A 23,845-nucleotide genomic window follows, 5' to 3' on the forward strand; every position below is an offset into this window, starting at 1 on the left:
GAGGACAAACACCCGACGGTTCGGTGAGCACATATGAAATGTCAGTGCACCTACAAAACAGTTGGTTCCGTCGGCCGGAGCGTAAAACTAAGATGGTGGATTATAATGTATGCGTTCATGGAGGTGGGGGGGGAGGAAGAAGCAGGTTGGGGGGTTGCGGTTGCCAAGGGACCATATCGAGCAGAATGAGCGCGCGCGCGCGCGCGTTCAGATGATAATGCGGATCATGCTCCGGGAAGATCTTACCCTGTCCCCCCCCCCTCTCCCATCCCTTTTATCTCAAAAGCCTGCATGCCTTATGCAGGTATTCGACAGCTTCATATCTGTCACATAACAGACTTATAAACATTAAAGTTTCGAGTGCTGCTGCTGCTGTTGTTGATGTTGTTGTGCTTTATAATAAAAAAGAAAATGGTAATAATATAGAAACATAAAAGAGAGGAAAATCCAAATGTTTTACATCAGGGAAACAGAGAAGGAATGACGGAAGATATAGAGTGATAGTAAGTGATGAGAAACAAAGGCAAAGGACAGATAGAATAAAAAAAGCCCCGAGTCTCTCCTCCCCACTTGGGTCTAGTATACTTCTTTCAATTAGTAAGGATATAGTAGGGTAAATGGTTTCAGCATCATCATCTTTTGAAAAAAAGTTTTAAGGTTTTTTTTTTTTGGGGGGGAAGGGGAAAAAATAAAGGAATTTCTAATAACGGTGATCTGAGGATCCAGTGAGTTTAGTAATCGTAAAGACACCAAGGATCACCACGCCGAGAAAGGTGATCGCCGCAGGAAGCAGCATCTCCTGCGGAATAGGTAAATTTAACTCCGATGCTGCGTCCTTCTTGGCCTTTCGGTGGTGGTGGCGGTGCTGGTGGTGGTGGCGCCGCTGTTGCCGACGGCTGCTGCTGCTGCGTCCTCCACTACCGTGGTGCGCCTCATCGTCGCCACTCTCATCTGTACTACTACTGCTGCTGCTGCTGCTGCCGCTGTCAGTCTCGCTAGCGCTTACCGAATAGCGTCTCGAAGCACGACTGCGCTGGTGTCGTCGTGAGCCACTGTCTTCTTCAAATTCGGACGATCCGCTCTTCTCTTCCATGGGAGGTACTGCCACCGAAATTGTAGGCTGTCCTGGAGGCGTAGGAATTTCCACAGAATCTTCCGGTTGTTGTTGTTGTGGCGGCGCCTGCTGCTGTTGCTGTTGCTGTTGCTGCTGCTGTTGGTTTTGCTGCGGCGCAAGTGCATCATGCACAAACAAACGTACACGATCGTGTCCCAATTTGCGCGCCAACTGAACCGCATCTTGCATGTCAGAGTCAGACGTCATCAATACCTGATCGTCCTCGTCATCGAGGTATGCAATGTTGAGCCAGCTGTCATCATCATCATCGTCACGTCGATTTTTCTCTGCTGCTGTTGCTGCTCCATCACAATCTCCCTCGTCTGCTGCTGTGCCGCCTTCAGATACTTTGACATACGTTTGCGACAGCGAAAGATGCTCGGCCATGATCTTTTGACGGACAATGTCGCGCAGCGCTGCATAGTTGTTGTACTCACAGCGGAAGCGATGGGTCTTGGTCCCATAGTTGAATTTAAACGAAAACGTGCCTTGGGTATGCGACGAAACAGTCGAGCGTACATCGTCACCATTGGCTACAGAGGCACTGTCGCCAGGTGTAAGTTCGGGGTATCCAACGCCGGAATAAGCAGTCGTGGTGTGGCCCGGAGGTCCATGGTGGCTGGTAGGTGTCAGCGTACGGTCAGGATGAGGACTCGAGGGGGATTGGAACATGTGCGAGTTTGCAGCTTGTGACAGAGAGTCTGAAATAGCAGACTCGGTCTCTGTGTGGTCGCCCGCCATCATGCTGTTCCAAAACTTGCCTCCATCGCCTGCGTTTCCTTCAATGCTATTTATCTATAAAAAAAACACACACGTTGATGCATCAGCTATCAGACACTTTCACTGATGATCTCACTCCCTCTCTCTCTCCCTTCAAGGATATCAATACCTGATCTAAAGTAGCGTAGGTAAGGCGAAGTACGTCGACTAGACCCATAATTGCCTTTTCATCATCCACAACGGGCAAATTCAAATAGTGACCATCTAATTCAAAGACATTTAGTCGTGATTCCGACAAACCTACATCACTATTTTCTTTTTAGCTTACCATGCATCTTCTTCAATGCATCAAGAATGCTCGTTGTTGGAAGCGCAGTATCAGGGTGAGGTGTCATGACTCTAACAACGGAGCAAGTCTCCGGAGCCAACCCAGCAGCAATCACACGCAAAACAATATCTTTAGACTGATATAAACAACAGTGACAACAAGAAGTGGATTAGACCTTGATCATTATTAAAGCATCATCATTATTTTGTCACTGATAAGAAGAAGAAAACCGCTCAATAAACTATACCGTAAAAATACCCGCCAAACCACCGTGATCCATCACGAGAACTGCAGTCGTATGATGTTCTTTCATGAGCTTTGCAACGTCACGAACATTGGCTTTGACCGCAACCTGGACCGGGCCAGCTTCTTCGTCCAGCACGGTGGTCAGATCAGGGCACGACATCTTTTCTCGCAAGGCGTCCATATACTGAACAAATTGCACTGGGCTGTTGGCCCATTCGCGTTCAACGCCTTCTAATGCATCATATAGTTTGCGCGATGACCCATATGCACGTTCCATCTTGCTAAGTGCTTCATAGAGACACTTTGTAATATCCAACAGTCCAAAGATATCGCCCTCTTCATTGCATACCGGCTAAACAATAAAGAAGTAAATCAATATCGGAGATGTCTCCTTGGCAACGGCTAACCACCAACCCCCCCCCCTATGAATACATACCAAATGGCGGAATCCACGAGAGACCATCAGGTTCAACGCATCTTGAGCTGACGTATCGGCAGTTACACACATTGGGCCACGGGTCATGATGTCCGAGACTGTGGTGGACCTAAACAAATACATATACACGCATATAATAAATTAGAGTTTTACCGAATTCCACTCTCTATTATATATCCAGGGTATGGCTGACTGTATATATACATACCTGGCATCCATGTGAGTAGCAACAACGCGATAAGCCAAATCCTTTGCCTAAAATATATGCACAAGCAAAGATATGCACGATTAAGAATAAAAGAGAGAGCAAGGGCGCGAAGGGGGGTTGGGGAGCAAAGGAAAACACACAATAAGGGAACTGTATTTTTCTTACCGTAAAGATACCACTCAAATGTTCGTCGTCATCAATAACCAAAACGCAGTCGCTACGCTTAGCAGCCATCAACTGTGCAGCCTCCATAACAAGAATGTTTTCTCGAACAGTCAGTGCCTGAGCCGGTCTCAAGGCCGACACTGTGCCTGCAATCTTTTTCGTCTGACGAATGCGTGTAGACCCTCCTCGTTTTTTGGAAAGTTCTTGTTCGATCTTTTTGCGAATGGCCTGTGTTTTTGAATTTCTCAGCGCTTTTAGTACTGTGGGTTGCACATGCATTTGTTTTTTTTGGTTGTTTTCTTTTTTACCTCATCCTTTTTAGTCTGGCGTTGTCGGCTTGAAGTAGAAACAATGTCAGCTGGAGACGGGCCTTCATGGGCAGTGCTCATTGAGCTTGCTGGTCTTTGTCCTGGCCGTTTGCTCTGCGTCGAAACCACTGACATGAGTGAGGAAATGAAGTTTTACACGTGTGGTTTATAGGTGTGTGTAGAGGGGAGGACAATGAAGTTTTTTTTTTGCGCAGTTAAGCCGCGTTTACACACGCACACACACACAGAGAGAGAAAGAAAAGAGCAAGCCCGGCAGAAAGAAAGTAAAAGAAAGCGACGTTATCATTGGCTACAGGTATCCCACTCCTTAACCTTTTTCCTCTTCCGCAGCCGGATTGGCTATTCACTGTACCTTTGGGCATAATCTTTTGTTCTTTTTCTTGGTCGTTTGTCTTTCGCTCTATTTACAGTGCAGTAGAAAGAAAGTACGTTGCTAACTTGTTCGTTTGGAGAAAGAGAAGCGGGTGCATTTGTCCCTTTGGTGTTTCTACCTAAGAGAAAAAAAAACATCACATGCTTTTTTTAGATCGCATGACAACACATCCGAATGTGTAGGTAGCAACTGTACAGTGAGTAGGATAGTTACATATCACATCGTGCTGGTGATAGTAACCATGGCATTAGTGAGTGCATAGTGCACCGTGCTCACCCGGGTTGTACGAAGATCCAAAGACGAAGCGCACGTGCACAAAACGCTCATGTTCACATCATTATCACGATTATGGCGCGCAGCAGCATTAGCAGTATTGCGTGCTCGCGTGCACGCAAGGAGGGTCGCATTGTAACGGTTTCGATTAATAAGCAGCAGCAGCATGTCAGAAAAGATAAAGAGAGAGAGAGACCAGTGTGGCGCTTTGCATCCAAACAAACACATTCCTTGAAAAGGCAAGAATGCTGGATCCTTGATAGTCCAATCGATCGTGTCCGTTGTCACCGTCTTGCCGGGATTGGCACGCAACAAGGAGAGCTAAACGCTGTGACTCCATCATTGTGTCACTATGAGATCCTTTTTCTTATCACGTTTCTTTTTTTTTTCTCCCGTGTTCTTACAAGTATAAATACCCTGTTTCCTCATTGCTTGGGTTACAATCCACCTCAGTCTCATTCTTTCCACTTCCTCACACACACTTTATATCTCTAGTATATTTGTTGCTGTACCTTTACCGGGACTCACTACATTGAACACAAAGTATTCGACATGGGAGCCAACATTTCCAAAACTACTGTAGTCGACAATCGCGAACAGTTTGATCGCGGATCGTTCCAGCCGCAAGGACTCTACCCGGATTCCCCAGCAGATTACTGCGTCAAGGCGGTCAAAAAATTTATACGCGACGGCAAGTTGGCGCCATTCTATCGAGGTATGATACCATTCTTTTTCTTTTTTTTTTTGAAAGGCGGAGTGTATCATCAATGCATGATGAGAGGCGGGGGGTGGGTGGCAAAATCCATAAATAACACAAAAACCTTGTTTAGGTCTTGAGGATCCACCGAGTTTCTCGATCACTACGGACCAGGACATAGCTTTGGCTGTAACCTGCTGTCCTAGAACCACATACATGCCACCAGCACAGCCACAGGATCCAGGTATGCAAGGGCTTGTTGGAAAACTAGCGGGTGCTCGCAAAACCATAGCCGCACACCAGCGAAAGCAACACCAACCGACGGATGAAGCACCTCCTGATTCCATGGCGTATAGCCGAGTTACGGAATGTCCCATTTGTTTCTTGGTAGGTGTTTTTGTTGGGTTTATTGTGGGTAAAAAGAAGAGTGTAGCACATACACTAGGAGAGGGGGACACGGACCATATATATTTTTTTTGGAGAGAGATGTCGTACTAAATAACAACAACAACAACTGCAACAAAACCCCCATCCTACTTTAGTATTATCCCATATGCATCAACTACACACGCTGCTGCGACAAGCCGATCTGCACTGAATGTTTTTTGCAGATAAAGCGTTCTGTGGACACTCCACTCGTGCCGGTACAATGTCCATACTGTGTGCAAACTAATTTTGGGGTTGTCCATGTACCACCGAAATTCAGCCCGCATTACAAGGTTAGTCCTTGTTCCTATTGGTGCTAGTACTACTACCACTACATCTCCTCTTCTTTCACCGTTGCGCTGTTGGCTGATTTACAAAAAAAAAACAATGGAACATCCGTCTCCTCTCTTTTTTTTTATTCCGTATATAGCAATTTAGTAAACGAAGAACCGACTTGATCCAATACGCGTACGGTCCGGATAACAAGATCCGACCCCGACGACGAAACCGTCTTGGACCGAATGATCCAGATGTTATTCTAGCTGGTAGGTTCTTTGGGTAACACAGACTGGGTTGGCGGGATGGAAGAGAGGCCGTTTCTTCGATGGGTGTGTGCTTCTTAACCCGAGGGTGGGGGAAATTTGCGATCATCGGGTCTCTAACCCATTTCCACATTTTCTAGATGAAATCCGTCCGGATTGGCAAAAAAACATTGTTTGCCAACCTGTGCAGCACATGTCGGGAATAGGTACTACGCGACGCATTATCGTGAGACCGAATGGCGAACACGTGCCGGCTGGAAGAAGACGTACGGAGCACTACCAGTCTCCTGTCCTCAATACCTTTTTTGATACGCAGCAGCTAGAAGACCAAACAGCTATCTATGCTTTGAATAGGTAAAAATAACTGCACACTTCATATCAACTTACTGTAGTACATGCATCACATTTTCAACAACAACAACAACAACAACAACGATTCTTTTTCTCCCTTTACTATTTTCCATTAATTACTCTTGCATATGTAGTCATTCTACTCGTCATAACCCTCCTCCATCACCACCCATTTCTCCTGTACTCTTACATTTCACATTCTATGTCATATTATTTGTTATCCCACTTGTATGTATATCTTTCTCCATCAGCCACATATGCTATCATTGTTTTTTTCATTATGTTTCTTTGTAAATTATTAATAATGAAAATCCACCCTTCCCTGTACTATCACACCTCTTTATGGAGATCGGCGTTGTAGTATGTGCAACCGAGATATACAGATTGTAGCGTAATGTTATTCACAGTATATCAGCAAAAAAACAAAGAGGCACTGGTCAAGGCCGGACAGAATATGTGATTCCAGTATATCAACATAGTTTAGCTGTGTATCATAGGCAAATAGCAGTGAATAATATATGTAGCTCTTCATTTTATCTTAACCTTCGTGTTTATAATTCATGTCAACGTAGCAGCTTCTGGAACGGGGTGATAAGGGCATAATCGGTGCATCTATTCTTCGCTGCTCAAGGCATATGCCATTACTCTCTAGAAGAACGTAACAAAAGGAAGACACGTTTTTGCGGAGGAGGAGGAGAATATATTTACCTAATGATAGACAAATTTGACAGGCAGTCAATGCCAAAACGACATAATACACACTTTCCGAAAATAACCTTTTAGATATCTCGTTCCTTTGTCGTATATGCTAAGCGTTATTAACAATTTTGCTCTCACACTTATTTAATAAATTACTTGATATATGTACCCATTTACTGAAATCCCCGTACAAGCGGAAGGGGTGAATTTCCGAAACTGCATAAATGCAGGAACGCCGTGCGCACATGCTTCAGTCACAGTCGACCCTCCTTTTAATTTCACACGTCAATTTTCAGCTCTTGTCATTACCAGACTTTCTGGAGCCATCGAGAATAGAAAGCAAGAATAGCAAAGGTTACCAGTGAAGCTTGTTCTCGCTAACTTTCAACCCTCACTATTGTCCACATATGTAAACTTTTGGGCATTTATACGTTATATGAAATGTACAAGCAAGATCTCTATTGATGTAGCAATATCGATATAGCTGGTAAATATTCAAAGTGAGTATAAATGTATAATCCAAGCTGACAATTTATATGTACAGCAGTCAATTTTTTTTTCTCTATCAGAAAAAATATATAACAAAGCAAAGCATAATTTCATCAAACTGTCAATTTTACATATCAACTTGTAATTTTTAACATGTGCACATGATTTTTTTCAAGTTGCGATCAAGAAGCAACTTGCTAATGTGTAGCAGTGTATGTAGTTAAACATGATGCATCTCTTCTGATACTGCTGAGGGTATACTTGGAGTTTGTACAGTTGTTATTATTACAATTTTATTATCATTATGAATGTTTATCATGATTATACAGATCCATCCCACTCGCGCATGCGCTTCCTTGACGCTGCCAAAAACGCCGCCGTGAATTCAGCATTATGAGTATGATTGGTGCTGTTAGCAGCATAAGTATCCATCACATTAGTATCGTTATTGCTGTTGCTGAAAGAAGATGATGCTCCTGTGGTTGAGGGTTGCTGGTGCAAGGAGGAGGTCGATGCTATTAATCCAGCAGCAGTAGTAGGATCAAGTTGGCTGAGAAACATGGCGGGATCAAAATCTCCTTGTTGGAATTGAAGATGATGATGAGGGTATCGTCGTAATATCGCTTGGTGAAGTGCATTGATTTGTTGATGATCACTGTTCGTCGTGACATTATTATTAGTGTTAGCCGTAATAGTAGCTCCCATTGCTGCAGTCGCCGTCGCCGTCGTCGTGCCGTTATTCATCAGTTTTGGGTATCCTGCATGTTGTTGTTGTTGTTGTTGTTGATGCGCAGCAAATAAGGATGCATCGGTCGTTGCGGTCGCGAACATTCCACCGCCGCCATTGCTGTTATTGTTATTGTTGTTGTCCGTACCCGCAAACATATTCGGCGCCATGGCCGCTGCAAACATGCTTTGCGTAAATGTTTCGGATGTCGCATCAAATTCCATCAAAAGCGATTCCATGTTGTTGTGATTTTCGTCGGTGGCACTCGTAGTCATGATACCTGTCGGGGTGCTAACACTAACACCACTACTACTACTACCATTATTATTTCCAGCAACAGCGTCAGTAGTAGTCGTCGTATTCGCGGCGGCAGCGGCACTGGTCAAGTTATTATAATCGAATAATGTACTATAGCTGTTGAAAAGCAAACTGTTGGTATCGTCGATCATGCCTTGACCCAGCGGAATGGATGATGATGATGATGGTTTGCTGCTGTGTTGTTGTTGTTGTGGCTGTTGTTGCTGCTGCAAAGTGGTGTCATTAGTAGCTAGTTGAACATGTATAGTCGGTGGCTGCGGTGATATCGCCATCGGAATTGGACTGGTCAACAGTGATGCAGTGCTGCTGTTTGGAGAAAGTGATGCTGCTGACGATGACATTCCCGAAGAAACTGTTATAGGGACCTCCAGATGATGGTGGCTACGTCCCTTTGGTGCTGCTGCTAGTGCTGAGTGGTACTCGTTCTGTTCTTGTTGTAGGGACGAGGAAGAAGAAGAAGAACCAGGGGCTTCAAACTCGTCAGGATGAAACACAGATGATATTGATTGGCGGTTGACCGAGTCTTCGTTGACAGGGGGTACGTCGTTGAGATTATCTGACAAGTTGTTTTTCTTGAAAAACGCTTGGATACTTTCAATGATACTGTTGATTCTGTCCATGTAGATCAACGGACAGTTTCTCAGCAAATCGGCCGTAATGATCAAATTGCGCTGTGCTAGGCAGGCGACACCTGTTTCGTTGGAGAGTGCGTTGAGCTGATGGATCGCCACGCTTGCAATAACACCGTCCAACGCAAACCCAAAATGACACCATTTCAAACGTTGAGTTGCAAGCATTTTGGTGATCGCGTTGGCAGATTTCGTACAGATGTTGAGAGACAAAAGCGCAACGGGAGTAGCTGCATGGCCTTGCTTAGGAAGGAACAGCTGGTGTAGCATGATCCAAGTCGTTTGATACTGGACATTGAGGATAAGCATTGCGTCTCGTCTAAATGATGTTGACGACCCCTGATCGCTGTTGCTGTCTTTATTAAATTGTTGCTGCTGCTCTTCAGTGAATCGCAAGGCTCGTGGCAGATCATTCAACCAGTGTGTCAAAGTATTCTCTAACCGCGATATGGCAGATAAAAGCGACTGACCCGATTGTTCAACCGGCAAATGTTTGGTAATGTCCTTTCGAATCCGCATCAGCTTGATCGAACATGTGCAGAAACTGAGACGATAACCGGTTTCTTCATCTTCTGAATCCAGCTTTGCAGGATAGTCCACATCACAGTCCTTGTCATCTACCATTGTCGGCCTGTTGGATTCAAGTGCGGCAGACAAATCTAACCAGTACGCTGACCACCAGAGTCGTTTGTTTGTTTCTCGTTGCTGCATATCGCTCGACATGTAATCCTTTTTGTGGTATTTCAAATCTTGCGCCATTCGAATCGCCAGTCCAATGTACAGGTAGGCCATATTGGAACGTTCGCTATTCAATTGATACATGTAAAGATGCAGAAGCGCATGGATTGTCGTCGGGCTGCTGATGTCAAAGCACTTTTTGAGCAACTGCCGGGCATTGTTAAAGTATTCTTCGCCCATCGTTACCGGATCATATGCTTCTTCTACCCCGTGATAGATACACCCATGTTTGGACATCCATGCATTGATTGAGTTAGAGAGCAAAGGGTCTAACTCTTCATTGATGTATTGTCGCGTAAAAGCAGCCTTGTCGACAATTTGGTAGGCCACAAAACACGAGTTATAGCATGTATGCATCAGATGGTCCATCTTGGTTTTTGGTAGTAAATGCACCTTTACTTTGCGAAGTTTACGCGCCTCGTTCTCATCCACTTCCCAAACGCGTCCGCCACTAGCATTACCACCACTCTGATGTGATAACCGCGTCGATGTGTTGCTGTTGTCATTACAATCATCAATTGACCCGCCATCATCGTTGATGTGTCTTCGTCTGTCACGTACCCCTTTGATAGCTTCTGGTGTGCCAAATAAGCTGATGGATGGATCTGTGGTAACATTGAGCTGGCTGATACCGTTGAGAAGGATTCGATAAAGGTCTGCCACGCTTGCAATGTTGGTATCAATACGTAGGCCGGAGGGTGAAAGCGATAGTTTCCAGGTGACTGATGGTTGCTGTTGCTGGGAGACGACAACTGGTCCGGAAGAATGAGCAACAGAGAGCGATGGAGGAATGGTCAAGGGTATTTGTGTGGCCATTGTTGATACTACAGATACGGCCGTACTATCATGAAGATTCGTTGGGTCGTTGCTGGCACAAGTAGCTGACAAAGTAGGAGTGGGCGAAAAAGGATGCAAATTGTGTTTCATCAATGCCAGCTCTGCTTGCATCTTCTGCATGCGCTCCTTGAGTTCTTCAACGTGGTTGCCTAGTTGGTCAAAAGCATGGCCGTCTACTCGTCGCGGGGGTGTCGCATAACTGCACGGAAGTCCTGCAGCGGCGCATCGGTTGCACGTTGGTTGGACAAAGTCGCACTTTACTTTTTTCTTTCGACAACGGATGCACTACCATAATGGGGACTTAAAATGAATGGCCATTTTTTATTTTTATTTTTTATTTGTCTTTTCCGTGGAATGAAAAGAGACTTTGAACAAATGGTGGACCACCACTAACAGCAATCCCCCCTTTTTTTTCTTATTTTATTTTTACTAATTACCGCTAAACTAGATCTCGGGCGCTTTGGACGTGTTGGTTCTGGTAACTGCGAAGCGCCATTGTTCTCTGAAACAAAAAAGGACGACATTGTGTAATTCGTAACCCGCGAAAATGTTTCCCTTTGTTGGCCGAATTGGTTTGATGAATGGAAATTGTAACGAATAAAAAAAAGGTCAAGGTACAACAAGCGCAAAAAGGCTAAAAAAAGAAATCGAACGTGGTGTTTGCTAATGGATAAACTTCATCACCGGCGGCGGCGACAGTGGCAGCCAAAGAAGTAAATTGTAAGCAGCCAAAAATAACGGTAGCGGTTAATAAGAAATGTTGCAGGTAGCTTACCAAGTGCTCAAATAAACTTTGAACTCATTGATTCATACGTGCCTGGTCTACATATCGTGGGTCTTTTCTTTAAGGTATTGTCAACTATTGTACTTACGATTAGGTTGATAATACAATGCGCATGTGGTAGATCGGGTGGGGAAAGCGGGAAACCAAGAGACGCGTCACCATATTAGGCAACTTTGTGGCGTTGTCCTATCCGTTCACCAACTCCCACGCATCTCAGTGTTCTATTAGTAATATGATAGGCATAATAATTGCTGATAAAGAAGGTTTTAGTTTGTACAGATATTATGTACATGTGCGGATCATGACTTGGCTTTCTAACCGTTGCAAGCAGAAATGGGTGATGGCTGGATGTAGTATAAGCGGATAATGAATGTTATGATGACGATAGGAATATGATGTCTGCGCCTAATACATAACCACAACAAACATCAAAACACAGAATTTAAAGTTGTTGCTGGTATTGATGGATGCTGTTCATACTGTAGTTGGTCAGCTATCACATGACATTTGACGACCCGCACGTTCTTTCTTTATACTCTTGCCCCTCCTCCCTTTCCTCTATCACTCCTGCCAAGTAAGTAGTTATTATTATGATGATGTCGATTAGCAGATCGATTATGCATAAACATAAACATATATAAAAGCCAAATTGTTTCATCCAAAAGTTTATTTGAGAATGTGACATGTTTTGGGTCTAGATAACATGTGGGGGAGGGGTCGGCTCAATGAATATGCAAGGCCCTTTTGACTTTCCCCCACATACAATGCGGGACACCCGCTCTTGTTGGTCTATGCGCTGTTTGCTTTGTTGTTGTTATTCGTACGATAGAAGACCAGCATGCAACATTTCCGGGCCCCAAGTGCTAATAGACTTTGCTCTTTATGGAGCGATCAACTATTCCTCAAAAGGCAGAGCCGTTTGTTTGATATTCGAATATAAATATTCTGAATGTCGTTAAAGAAGGCTTGCATTACATATCCCCCCACCCACCCCACACACCTCCTTTCTTGCTGGCAGGGTCCCTGAATTGTTCTTTTGTCGGCTTCTTCTTTTCAGGCGCTTCCTTTTCCTTGGCACATTAGCAGTTGTTTCGGTTGTGCTGCCGATCATCCGTTTTCTTTTCATACTGACCACAAAGTTGATTTTGACAAAATGCTTCGTCGGGAAAAGCGTGTGATAGGTGATCATAACGATTTACATGTACGCTATACCGCCGTTATGCGCATACACTAGCTAACCTCGTCTTAGTATGGCATGAGAGTATGTGCATCCTCCTTTGTAATGATAAGCATCCCACATAGAGTGCATGTTAGGATATGAGTGTTTGATGTCATGGGATGCTTTGGTACTAGCTTAAATTTGCTGTCAGCTATTACTACATCAAGTTTAATCAGTGACGAACGGAATGTTTTGGCACGTATAAATAAAAGAGGGGCCGCGCCTATCTTTTATCTCCCACTAGTCCATACTTGACTGAGAAAAAGAACGAGCAGTCTTTCCTCCGTACTTACCTCTGCTGTTACTACTGTCCGATACGGTTACTATTGCAATGGTGTCGTCGTCTTTGTGAAGTTTTTCTTGTAATCATGTTGTGACTCGACGTCAGAAAATAACCAATATTATCCATATCAAATCGGTTTGAGTGTGTCAACATGAGCTGGCATTGGTGAAGGCAACAAGACGACTGCAGTGCTCATGCATAGCAGCTTAAGCCTGATAATCATGATCTTTGTGACATAGAAAGAGATGCTTTGTCCCTGTGAGTGCATGGAGATCTCACGTTGACCAAGTGAATACGGTAAGCAGGTAGTGTATGGCAACCTTAATCGATCGATACTGCTACAACATGTGATGTTTTTCATAAAAAAAACCTTCATTGTAGTTGGTTCTGTTACACAAAATCGGGAATTGGCCTTTGATCCTGAAAAATTGAATCGTTTTGGGCCACTTGTATCTCGCATATGCAAGTGACTCATTAGGAGCTCTAATTCGTTTGGGTAGAGAAATGGTTCAGCTTTTTCGCCTTTCTTTTCCCCTTCTTCCTTTATTACTGATATCTACAGACGGAATGCAAACAGCAACCACAACAATTACCTCCAGAGTTCGTCATTTCTCATCCCATGTTCGAGTGGCGCAACAGCAAGCTTCGCACATTTTAAAAGAATCAACTAGCCATTCGCCATCCCCGTCTACTGCCCCTACTCACTCTTCTCTTACGTCGCCTCCTCCTCCTTCACGAACTGTAGTAAACGTCGACTCCAACCTTCATTTCTACAGAAACAAACTTCTGGACGAATATGTACAGCAAAAGACAACTCCCATAACGCTGCGACAACTTTTGTTCTATGAACGTCAGCTTAACACGGATCGACTCCTCAAATCCGCCAACTATGTACGGCGCGAACTACCCGTTCGAATATCGCATAGGATACGTGAATTCCAAAAACTACCGTTCATTGTGGGCACCAACCCGCATATTCAATCCGTCTACGATATCTATTGGCAAGCGTTTGAACGACTGCGTAAAGTGCCGCCGATTCGCACTCTCCAGGAGAATGACGCTTTCTGTGACAAGCTGATCGAATCGCTCCAGTCTCATATGGTCGCGATCCCGCGCCTTGTTCTGGGCATCTCCGAATGTGAACAACATATCGACCCTGACCGTATCGATCGCTTCATGCATGCAACGCTGCGCTCCCGAGTATCCCGCCGAGTCCTAGCAGAACAGCATTTGGCTTTGTCGCAACAACTCAGAAATAAGTTATCACCTGGTAGTGGTGCTGCTTCATCATCATCACATGGTTTGACGCCGACGACCGTAACAACAACCGCAGCAACAGATATGTTGAATAATAGAGCATCACACGACACAGTGTTCAGCAGCTGCTCTGCTCGGGATACCGTCGCCCAGTGCGTTGCGTTGGCCCGAGCGCATAGTGCAGCAGATAACGTCCAGGCACCTGAAGTGATGATAGACGGACAAGACGTCTGGTTCACGTACATATTTGACCACATTGAATACATAATCTACCAACTCCTTTCAAACTCGTTCCGACATACTATTGCAACCCATCCACAACACACGCTTCCGCCAATCAAGGTCACCGTCTGCTCCAACGACGCTGACGTTCTTTTCCGTATATCGGATCAAGGAGGAGGGATGTCTGCTTCGATTTACAACCAGATATGGTCATATGGACAACGACCGCATGCTCGCTTTGGTAACTTTCGAAATGTCTCGCAGCTGGCTGCACGTATCACCGAGCATGATCAAGTCACGGTCCCACTAGGCATTGGCCTGCCAATGAGTCGGGTCTATACAGAATACTGGGGCGGAAATATCAATATTGTGACGATGGATGGATGGGGTACGGATGCGTATGTACGGGTACCGCGTTTCGGCACCCAGCTTGAAAACCTCGACGTTGTTTCAGAAGAGGAGGGCCGTGAAGACGAAGGTTGGCCAATGTCACATCGTCGCTTCGTTGTATAAAGTTTGTTTTTCCCTCCCTAACCTCCTTATACCTCCCTCTACTCTATCCAACTACGCTATTACATAGACCTTCTCTGTGTTCTTCGTCTACTCCATCATCAAAATCACCATCATCCATCCATCCAGACATAGACACATATACCATCTCTTTGTTGTCTTTGTGTGCCTCTTGAAAATTTTGTAAGCAAGCACACACAAACACATTTCATACCATCCTATCCCTCACTTTTCTCACACACACACGCACAGCACACACACACCAACAAAACAAAATGTACATCCCTCCTTTTTTTCAAGAATTGAAACTGTAGTATCATAGTTATTCACACTATAATGAAAAACATAGCACATAATGCATTCTACGATGCAAAACTTACATGCACGGACCTTTTTACATTCGGACCAAGTCATTTTATATATATGGTTGCTATGACAATCGAAAATTAAACTTTTCTGTGGAAAAGCAGGTGAGCCGGATCTGCTATGCACAGTGCACAGATATGGGCATATGAATCACACTTTTTTTTTGCCCTATGACAATAGCAATTGACTAAGCCTGATTAAATCTATGCATCTTACCCGCAAAACGGAAAAAATAGCCCAGTGACAACAAACAATGGAACTCTGTATATCATTGTCTTCCGTCCTTGTGTACTTGTGCATTTTGTTACGTGATGCACCCGTGAAAAAAAGATTCCTGATAAGTTAATGTGCAACAATAACAATATTAGCTGTTGTGAATGTCTTTTTTTCCGTCAGTAACCATGGTCTAGAGTGTAACACGCATCTGCTGTAATATATAAGGAGCACCATGCTCTATTTGTATTATCATTGAAGTCATAGGATCATGTCCTACTATGATCGATATAAACAGTATTGTTTATAAAAGCATACTAAGAGCTTGGCAGATCATATCCTTTAACATTAGGAACTTGGCATATAAACTCCCTAAACAATTCGAAAGATACTCTATGTTTTTACATAGATATTTGAGAGCATTTTTAAACAGAGCAGTTGACATGACCAAACAAATATACTATGCTGAATCGAGTGAAAATAGATAGTTGTCGCGTCTGGGTGGTATATGTATAAGAAAACACACATGCGATTCCAAATTAGCTAGGACACTGATGGTAGCATATTGTATCGAAGTGTATGCTGCACCTGAATTGTAGATTTAAACGAATGTACAAGGCTTCACTTTGCTCTTTAAAGCCATGTCCCTGAGGGAGAGCCAAAAGTCCCAGAAAAAAACTTGATCCGTAGAGATACCATACCTCAAATTCTAATGCTACCGTAGCACTACCACAGCACTTACAGCTGTACCCCGATTTTTGCAACCGAGGGTTTTCCGATTTTTTTTTTTTCAAAAAGTGAGAATTTGCAAGTAACGGGGTAAACAATTCTGCTTCAACTAGACACTGGATAAGTCATCCTATAAACACTAGCCCATTGTTTATCTGTCAGAGATGATGTACGATACGTTCTGTGGGGATTTCACACAGCTCTAAATGCTACTACTTGTATATATAAGACCGTTCTTTTATTGAAGCTGTCTAGTGTAGTAACCGTATCATTTTATTCCTCGATAATACGCAACAGATGCTTCTTTCAGTTGATATGAATTGAAGCTGTTTTTACCCCGATAACGTGCAAATCGTATAAACTCATTTGCAAGTTGCAAATTTGCGAAACTACCAAGTTTTTATGGATTTTTAAAAAAAAGTTGCAGATATACGAGGAATTGCAAACCCAAGGGTTGCAAAAACCGGGGTGCAACTGTATAAAACATGCAGGAAAGCGCACATCCAAGAAAATAGAAAGGAGATGTTTGGCGCGAAATATTAATAACTTCTTGTCTTAAGCGTGACGCTGTCACTATAATGCAAAGTAGTAATGATAAAAAACAGAGCAGTCATCTCTCTTTCCACTGAAAGAAACGTTTATCATGCGAGAGTACGTAACCTCCTGAGGGACCTCCTCCGAAGAAGAGACAACATGTACTGTATACCAGGACAAATGATTGTAGGATAAAAGCGCAAAAAAGCTTGGAAAACCAGCGTGAAAGAAAAAAGAAGAGGCTAGTGTGTACGTGATGACAATGGTGTTGAGGAAGGTTCCACGGCTCACGTCCAGAAAGCAACTTCGCATTTGATATGGCAGCAAGCGGACTCCAGCAGACGCTCGGTTTAGTATGTACCTTTTTGATTTGGGAGTTACCACTATATCCAGCAAATTGATTACTTCCCTAGTATTATATTTTCATACGTCGCGCCAAAAAAAGATCGATAGAATAAAGCATTTATGATACCTGAACCAAGAGACAGAGTTATCAAACTTTTACAATATCATACTTTTTAAAACAGTGAAATGTGCACAATGGGCGATTGTGTCGCTCAAAAAAAAGTCTTACAAACCTTTTGGCGCGTCAAAGCTATGGAGAGCGTACTGATAAGCTTTAAGTCTCTTGTCCTAAGTCCTTTTCCCATCCATATCTATGTACTGGTCTTTGCAATGTAATATATCGATTACATGAGACAGGAAAGTAAAAGGTGCCAGCCGGTTTAAGACTAATGACGTGGTTTAATCTGAGAAATATTACTCGAGTGATTTGTTGGATACAGTACATACTTGGTCTGGCTTCTTTTATGAAAAAGTAGCCGGTTATAATTATCTATATTGTCAATAGATATAAACGGAGATGGTCACGATAGTGGCGGTGCTAATTGCTACGAAGAAGAGAAAAAAGAGGGGGAGTGTATCGGTGGGCTGCGTCAGATGTTGATATGCAGTCAATGTGAACCCATCGTTGGATTCAATAGTTCGCATACTGTATCATAATAATGATACTCTTCAGCGCTACTGTACTGCTTGAGTGAAAATCTCAGAAGTATATGGAAATACACGGAGATGGAGACATTGTAAGTGCTCTATAATTCAATTACCTTTTTTCTCATTCTTTCGCATATTTCTGTCATCATACAATGTTTTACATCAATGCCAATCATTTGTATGTACTAATACCTCTCGCGTCCTCGTGTACATGTGGTCACTTCTTCACAGTAGATCCTCAGGATGTTACTCTCGCGTTAAAAGCTTTTCGTTCATTGGAAGGAGAGATGATGGGTCTGCTATTTTTCCATATTACTTTGCATTATAGGGACAGCGTCGCTCCTCAGACAGGAACATATTCATATTGCGCGCCAAATCTTTCCTTTTATGTACGGTTTATTGGTGTTGTGGTAGTTCTACGGTAGCATTAGGAATTGACGGGGTGTGATGACTTCATGGTTCTATATTCTCTTGGGTCCGTCCTTTGGCTCTCGCTCAGTGATCTGGCTCTCAAGCGCAAGGTAAAGCCCTTCAGATTCATTGAATCTACAGCAGGTGCAGCATACACTTCGATACCATATGTAATCAACAGTGTCGTCTCTACTAAATTGGAATCGCACGTGTGTTTTTTCACATACCCCTCAGACGCGACACCATTCTATTTTTCATACGATCCAGCAAAGTATGACACGAGATAATTATTTCTCTTCTTTGTCATGGCTCTTCAATGTATAGCAACGTATTGAGCGCAAACAAACTCGTATTGTACCATTCTCAATCAAGGCACAAGTAATAACATTTGTTCTTTGCCTCTCTTGCTTTCTAACCTTATCATGTAATAAAAAATTTATACAACGGAGGCCATGCTCCCATTCCATATGCAACCATAACAAACATATGCTGTATTAGTGGAAATCCAATAAATAAACTGGCAGTTTTTATCCAGCATGCTGGACGTGACGCTAGCAAATGAGCAACTTTTGCGAAACCAGCCGAGTAAATTAAATAGTTTACCCGTGAAGCTTATGCCGCCCGAACGCGAAAGTTGGAGAAAAGCAACGAATCAGATTGCTTCATTTTGCCTGCCCAGTCTTGAAGTTTTCAAGTCAGCCCAAAGGCGAAGTTCTCTTCATCACTCCATCCCTTTGCCAAGCTATTCAATATGGGTAAAGTATCCTACCTTGGGGTTAACGTCAATCGGTTGTGAAGTGAATGGATGGATGGATGATGGATGGATGGATGTGTTTACCTGTCAGATGGACGTGTGGGAAAATGTTTGGGGTGGGGGTGGGGAAGTGTGATGGATGCAAGCAAGCCAAAAAATGACATATTCTCACACGCTTTACAACCATAATAACATAACAACAACAACAACAACCTATACCTATTTGTGTGTGCTTTTTCCCATGCGCGCGTAACTAGTGGTAAGTTGGAAAAGACAGGATTTATGCAAAGAGGGAACCTGCACTGAGAGTGTTCAATGTAACTAATCGTTGAATCCTGGATGTCTTACGTGTCTATAGAACTTTACTATTGAGGAGATCCGTGGTTTGATGGTAAGCTATTCATTTTGTATAGCTAACACAACCAAGCAAGAAAATACGGAATTCGCCGGCGACATTTTACATAACAACGGGGAGCTTATGTTATAAACGGCTAACATTTGCTAATCCAACCCATGTTTTATAATAATAATTATAGGACAAAGTTACGAACGTCCGTAACATGTCTGTCATTGCTCACGTCGATCACGGCAAGTCTACTTTGACCGATTCCTTGGTCTCCAAGGCCGGTATTATCTCTGCCGGTCGTGCTGGTGAGACCCGTTTCATGGACACCCGTAAGGATGAACAGGAGCGTGGTATTACCATCAAGTCCACCGCTATCTCCATGTACTTCGCTTTGGAGCACGAGGAAGATATCAAGGAAATCAAGAACCAGAAGACTATTGGTAAAATATTGAGAAATACTCCCTTTAGTATTTCAGTTGGTACTTACAGACAACACATCGTTTGTTTATAGGCAAGGATTTCTTGATCAACTTGATCGATTCGCCCGGTCACGTTGATTTCTCTTCTGAAGTTACTGCTGCCCTTCGTGTCACTGATGGTGCTCTTGTCGTCGTCGACTGTATCGAAGGTGTCTGTGTCCAGACCGAGACTGTCTTGCGTCAGGCTTTGGGTGAGCGTATCAAGCCCGTCATCGTCATCAACAAGATTGATCGTGCCTTGCTTGAATTGCAATTGGACAAGGAGGAGTTGTACAATGTATGTGCATATTTGTGGTTTTCAGGAGACCAGGCGGCAGCAAATCTCTTGTGGTCTGCTGCGTGCTGTGTGTGGGATATGTGCATATTTATCCTTTTTAAGGCCTATTTACTGACATGAATATTTCCGCTAGGCTTTCGCCCGTACGATCGAATCCGTCAACGTCATCATTGCCACCTACTTTGATGAAGCTCTTGGTGATGTCCAGGTCTACCCCGACCAGGGCACTGTTGCCTTCGCCTCCGGTCTTCACGGTTGGGGCTTCACCCTCCGTCAGTTCGCTGTCCGTTACTCCAAGAAGTTCGGTGTCGACAAGGAGAAGATGATGCAGCGTTTGTGGGGCGAGAACTACTTCAACCCCAAGACCAAGAAGTGGACTACCAAGGACACCGATGCCAGCGGTAAGCAGTTGGAGCGTGCTTTCAACATGTTCATCTTGGACCCCATCTACAAGATCTTCGATACGATCATGAACTTCAAGAAGGAGCAGATCCCCACTCTTTTGGAGAAGCTCGACATCCAGTTGAAGTCCGAAGAAAAGGAGTTGGAGGGCAAGCAGTTGATGAAGGTCGTCATGCGCAAGTTCTTGCCTGCTGGTGATGCTCTCTTGGAAATGATCTGTATCCACTTGCCTTCCCCCGTCACTGCCCAGAAGTACCGTGTCGTCAACTTGTACGAAGGTCCCTCCGACGACGAGTGTGCCCAGGGTATCCGCGACTGTGACCCCAACGGTCCTTTGATGATGTACGTCTCCAAGATGGTTCCCACCTCCGACAAGGGTCGTTTCTACGCTTTCGGTCGTGTCTTCTCTGGTACCATCCGTGCTGGTCTTAAGGTCCGTATCCAGGGTCCCAACTACGTCCCCGGTTCCAAGACCGACTTGGCTGTTAAGTCCATCCAGCGTACTGTCCTTATGATGGGCCGTAACACCGAAGCCATCGATGACTGCCCTGCTGGTAACATCATTGGTTTGGTTGGTGTCGATCAGTTCTTGGTCAAGTCCGGTACCATCACCACCTCCGAGGTTGCCCACAACATGAAGGTCATGAAGTTCTCTGTCTCTCCTGTCGTGCAGGTTGCCGTCGAAGTCAAGAACGCCAACGACTTGCCCAAGCTCGTCGAAGGCTTGAAGCGTCTCTCCAAGTCCGATCCCTGTGTCTTGACCTACACCTCTGACTCTGGTGAACACATTGTTGCCGGTGCTGGTGAACTTCACTTGGAAATTATCTTGAAGGATCTTGAGGAAGACCACGCCCAGGTCCCCATCCGCACTGGTGACCCCGTCGTCCAGTACCGTGAGACCGTCACTGCCGAATCCTCAATGGACTGCTTGTCCAAGTCGCCCAACAAGCACAACCGTATCTTCATGCGTGCCATGCCCTTGGATGACGAGCTTTCCAACGATATCGAACAGGCAAAGGTCGGTCCCAAGGATGATTTCAAGGCTCGTGCCCGTATCTTGGCTGACCAGTACAACTGGGATGTCACTGAGGCCCGTAAGATTTGGTGTTTCGGTCCCGATGCCACCGGTCCTAACCTTGTTGTCGATGTCACCAAGGCTGTCCAGTACTTGAACGAAATCAAGGACTCCTGTGTCGCTGCCTTCCAGTGGGCCACCAAGGAAGGTCCCCTTGCCGAAGAGAACTTGCGTGGCTGTCGCTTCAACATCTTGGATGTCGTCCTTCACGCTGATGCTATCCACAGAGGTGGTGGTCAGATCATCCCCACATTCCGTCGTGTCGTCTACGCTTCCATGCTTACCGCCAAGCCCGGTATCCAGGAACCCGTCTACCTCGTCGAAATCCAGTGCCCCGACTCTGCCATGGGTGGTATCTACTCTGTTCTTAACCGTCGTCGTGGTATGGTCTTCTCTGAGGAGCAGCGCCCTGGTACCCCCATGATGAACATCAAGGCCTACATGCCCGTCAACGAATCGTTCGGTTTCACCGCTGATTTGCGTGCTGCCACTGCTGGTCAGGTAAAATATCATGAAGGAGGCTGAGCAGAGCGCATGTTGGTGTGTATATGAATGAATTGTGAACTAACTTTCTTATTCATGTAGGCCTTCCCTCAAGCTGTCTTCGATCACTGGCAGGCCATGACCGGTGACCCATTGGAAGCCGGTAACAAGGTCTACGATATCATCCGTAACGTCCGTAAGAGAAAGGGTCTTGTCGAAGATATCCCTGGTCTCGACAAGTACTACGACAAGTTGTAAAATCGACATACACTATCATTTCGTTCTCTTAGAGAACTCGTTTCTTTTGCATACAACAACAACAAAGATTTACACATATTTATTTTGCATTTTCTGGGAGCATATACTGTCTTCTGTTGCTTTCACTGACATTGGGATGGTATTTATCCAAGTGGGTTTGGTAACGGGTTTGGATTCAAGCAAGAATGCCTTATCCTTCTCTATACTGCAATACGTTTAAAAGCTGGTGTTTTATTTGACATCAGATCTAGGGAGTTTTGAGTGTCATATAAAAGCTTGACTAAGCAAGGGTAAGCAAGGGTAAGAAAGGGTAAGAAAGGGTAAGAATGAGTTTAAGAGATCTTAGGCGTGGAATCCAACGCCCATTATAGAACAGTTCATGCATGATCTTTTTATTGATTGCGCGATGGTAATCGTTTGGTGAGTGAACAGGTGTCGTGTTTGTGTTGTTAGCGCGTTGGTTATGCTGTTCGTTCGTAAGCACCATTGAATAAAGCATAAGAAGAAACGATACGGCAGTGAGTGTTATTCATTCTTTCGCTTTTGCACCAACACGCTCTTCCGATAATCATCCTCGTGTCCCACATCCAACAGTCTAAATAGTGTAATGTCAATAGCGGCTGTCTCTTTGTTACCACTTCACTCCTTGCTTGATGAGTCACTACAAGGTTCGTGGTGCTGACATAGCTGGTGAGCTTTCCACAAAGAGACTTTTGTACAAATTTTGAGCTTAACAATGCGGTACTGTACATACTCTATGTGATTGTGCCTTGAAAGACGTCTTTACCTCTATCATCTTGTATAAGCTGCTCATATAGCCTAGTATCAAGCTGGAGAACGCTAAAGAACATGAATGCTTTGGTATTTCCATGCCGGTTCATCCTTCTTTCCCCACTCAACAAAAGGATCATCCCTCTATTATAGAAAGTCTGACGAGCCTACTACAGAGATCTTTTTGCTCTAGGGACTTATTTGAACTGGACAATCTTTCTTTGGCTTTTGATACGGACACCCCCCTCTAATCCTTACGGACACCCCCTTCTATTTTTAATCCTCATCAGGTTACACACATCCTATAAATATATACTTGTGGGGGTGTCCGCAAGATTATGAGTATACCTAAGTGGTGTGTTCTGTTATTTGCTATACCATATATTAACGGGAGAGCCATAAATCAAAGTGATGTAAAATATAATGTTCCTTTGTGGTATTGAGTAAATCTTATCAACATCGCTATTTAACACATGCCAGAATATATCAAATAACAATGAAATGTAGAGAGTGGTGTTCGAGAAGAGAGGGAATTACTGTACAGGAAGTAGTAGAATGATTTTTCAGTCCGTCGTTATACAGTGGTCCCCCGCTCTTTGCAGCAGCGGTTTTTGGTGAACTGCAAAAGATGAGGATGAGTATGAGATTTTACACAGACTGAGTCTATTATGTTAATCAAGTGTCAATGATAGTAAACCAATTAAAAGATATTGGTGCTGTGCTGAGGCTACTTATTATAACTCCACTCTTATATAAAAGGCTGTCGTCTCACTTTTGATGTTTAAATACTGCACTATCGACACCTCCACACCACTATGGTAAAAGCGATATACC

At 44.1% G+C, this 23,845-nt stretch overlaps 5 protein-coding genes across 5 annotated transcripts; 3 read left to right on the forward strand and 2 right to left on the reverse strand.

Moving 5' to 3' along the window:
* Positions 1-354: 354 nt before the first annotated feature.
* Positions 355-4,006, reverse strand: BDB00DRAFT_832921 (uncharacterized protein). Its single transcript, XM_053124240.1, has 9 exons — positions 3,899-4,006; positions 3,526-3,639; positions 3,218-3,445; positions 3,053-3,099; positions 2,845-2,953; positions 2,410-2,760; positions 2,163-2,298; positions 2,004-2,098; positions 355-1,909 (listed from the first exon to the last, which is right to left on the reverse strand). The coding sequence occupies exons 2-9, from the start codon at positions 3,604-3,606 to the stop codon at positions 701-703; spliced, it is 2,256 nt and encodes a 751-aa protein (XP_052977690.1). The 5' UTR covers positions 3,607-3,639; positions 3,899-4,006; the 3' UTR covers positions 355-700.
* A 738-nt stretch (positions 4,007-4,744) lies between these two features.
* On the forward strand, positions 4,745-7,037 carry BDB00DRAFT_940339 (uncharacterized protein; the record flags this gene model as incomplete). Its single annotated transcript, XM_053129347.1, has 7 exons — positions 4,745-4,907; positions 5,023-5,276; positions 5,432-5,608; positions 5,746-5,860; positions 6,064-6,211; positions 6,343-6,436; positions 6,570-7,037. The coding sequence occupies 7 exons, from the start codon at positions 4,745-4,747 to the stop codon at positions 6,666-6,668; spliced, it is 1,050 nt and encodes a 349-aa protein (XP_052977691.1). The 3' UTR covers positions 6,669-7,037.
* Positions 7,038-8,716: 1,679 nt separating this feature from the next.
* Positions 8,717-11,169, reverse strand: BDB00DRAFT_767089 (fungal-specific transcription factor domain-containing protein; the record flags this gene model as incomplete). The annotated part of the gene is made up of 3 exons (XM_053119643.1): positions 8,717-10,540; positions 10,583-10,930; positions 11,083-11,169. Coding segments are annotated over 3 exons (2,259 nt in total), but the record flags the coding sequence as incomplete, so codon positions are not given.
* A 2,329-nt stretch (positions 11,170-13,498) lies between these two features.
* Positions 13,499-14,923, forward strand: BDB00DRAFT_767032 (branched-chain alpha-ketoacid dehydrogenase; the record flags this gene model as incomplete). The annotated part of the gene is made up of 2 exons (XM_053119636.1): positions 13,499-14,201; positions 14,304-14,923. The coding sequence occupies 2 exons, from the start codon at positions 13,499-13,501 to the stop codon at positions 14,921-14,923; spliced, it is 1,323 nt and encodes a 440-aa protein (XP_052977693.1).
* A 4,049-nt stretch (positions 14,924-18,972) lies between these two features.
* On the forward strand, positions 18,973-22,241 carry BDB00DRAFT_832933 (elongation factor 2; the record flags this gene model as incomplete). The annotated part of the gene is made up of 6 exons (XM_053124241.1): positions 18,973-18,993; positions 19,278-19,311; positions 19,457-19,706; positions 19,778-20,022; positions 20,156-22,000; positions 22,085-22,241. Exons 2-6 carry the CDS (start codon positions 19,309-19,311, stop codon positions 22,238-22,240), a joined length of 2,499 nt encoding a protein of 832 aa, XP_052977694.1. The 5' UTR covers positions 18,973-18,993; positions 19,278-19,308.
* Positions 22,242-23,845: the final 1,604 nt, after the last annotated feature.

The sequence above is a fragment of the Zychaea mexicana genome (assembly GCF_025766255.1).
Source record: "Zychaea mexicana strain RSA 1403 chromosome Unknown BDB00scaffold_58, whole genome shotgun sequence".
Taxonomy (NCBI): Eukaryota; Fungi; Mucoromycota; class Mucoromycetes; order Mucorales; family Lichtheimiaceae; genus Zychaea; species Zychaea mexicana.

What these genes read in the sequence shown, in the direction of transcription:
- BDB00DRAFT_832921 (XM_053124240.1), bottom strand. Translation starts at nt 3,606, where the DNA reads ATGAGCACTGCCCATGAAGGCCCGTCTCCAGCTGACATTGTTTCTACT. An exon ending in GTTTGGCGGGTATTTTTACG is followed by an intron (nt 2,299 to 2,409) that starts GTATAGTTTATT and finishes TGTTTATATCAG; the next exon opens with TCTAAAGATATTGTTTTGCG. An exon ending in TGCATTGAAGAAGATGCATG is followed by an intron (nt 2,099 to 2,162) that starts GTAAGCTAAAAA and finishes TCTTTGAATTAG; the next exon opens with ATGGTCACTATTTGAATTTG.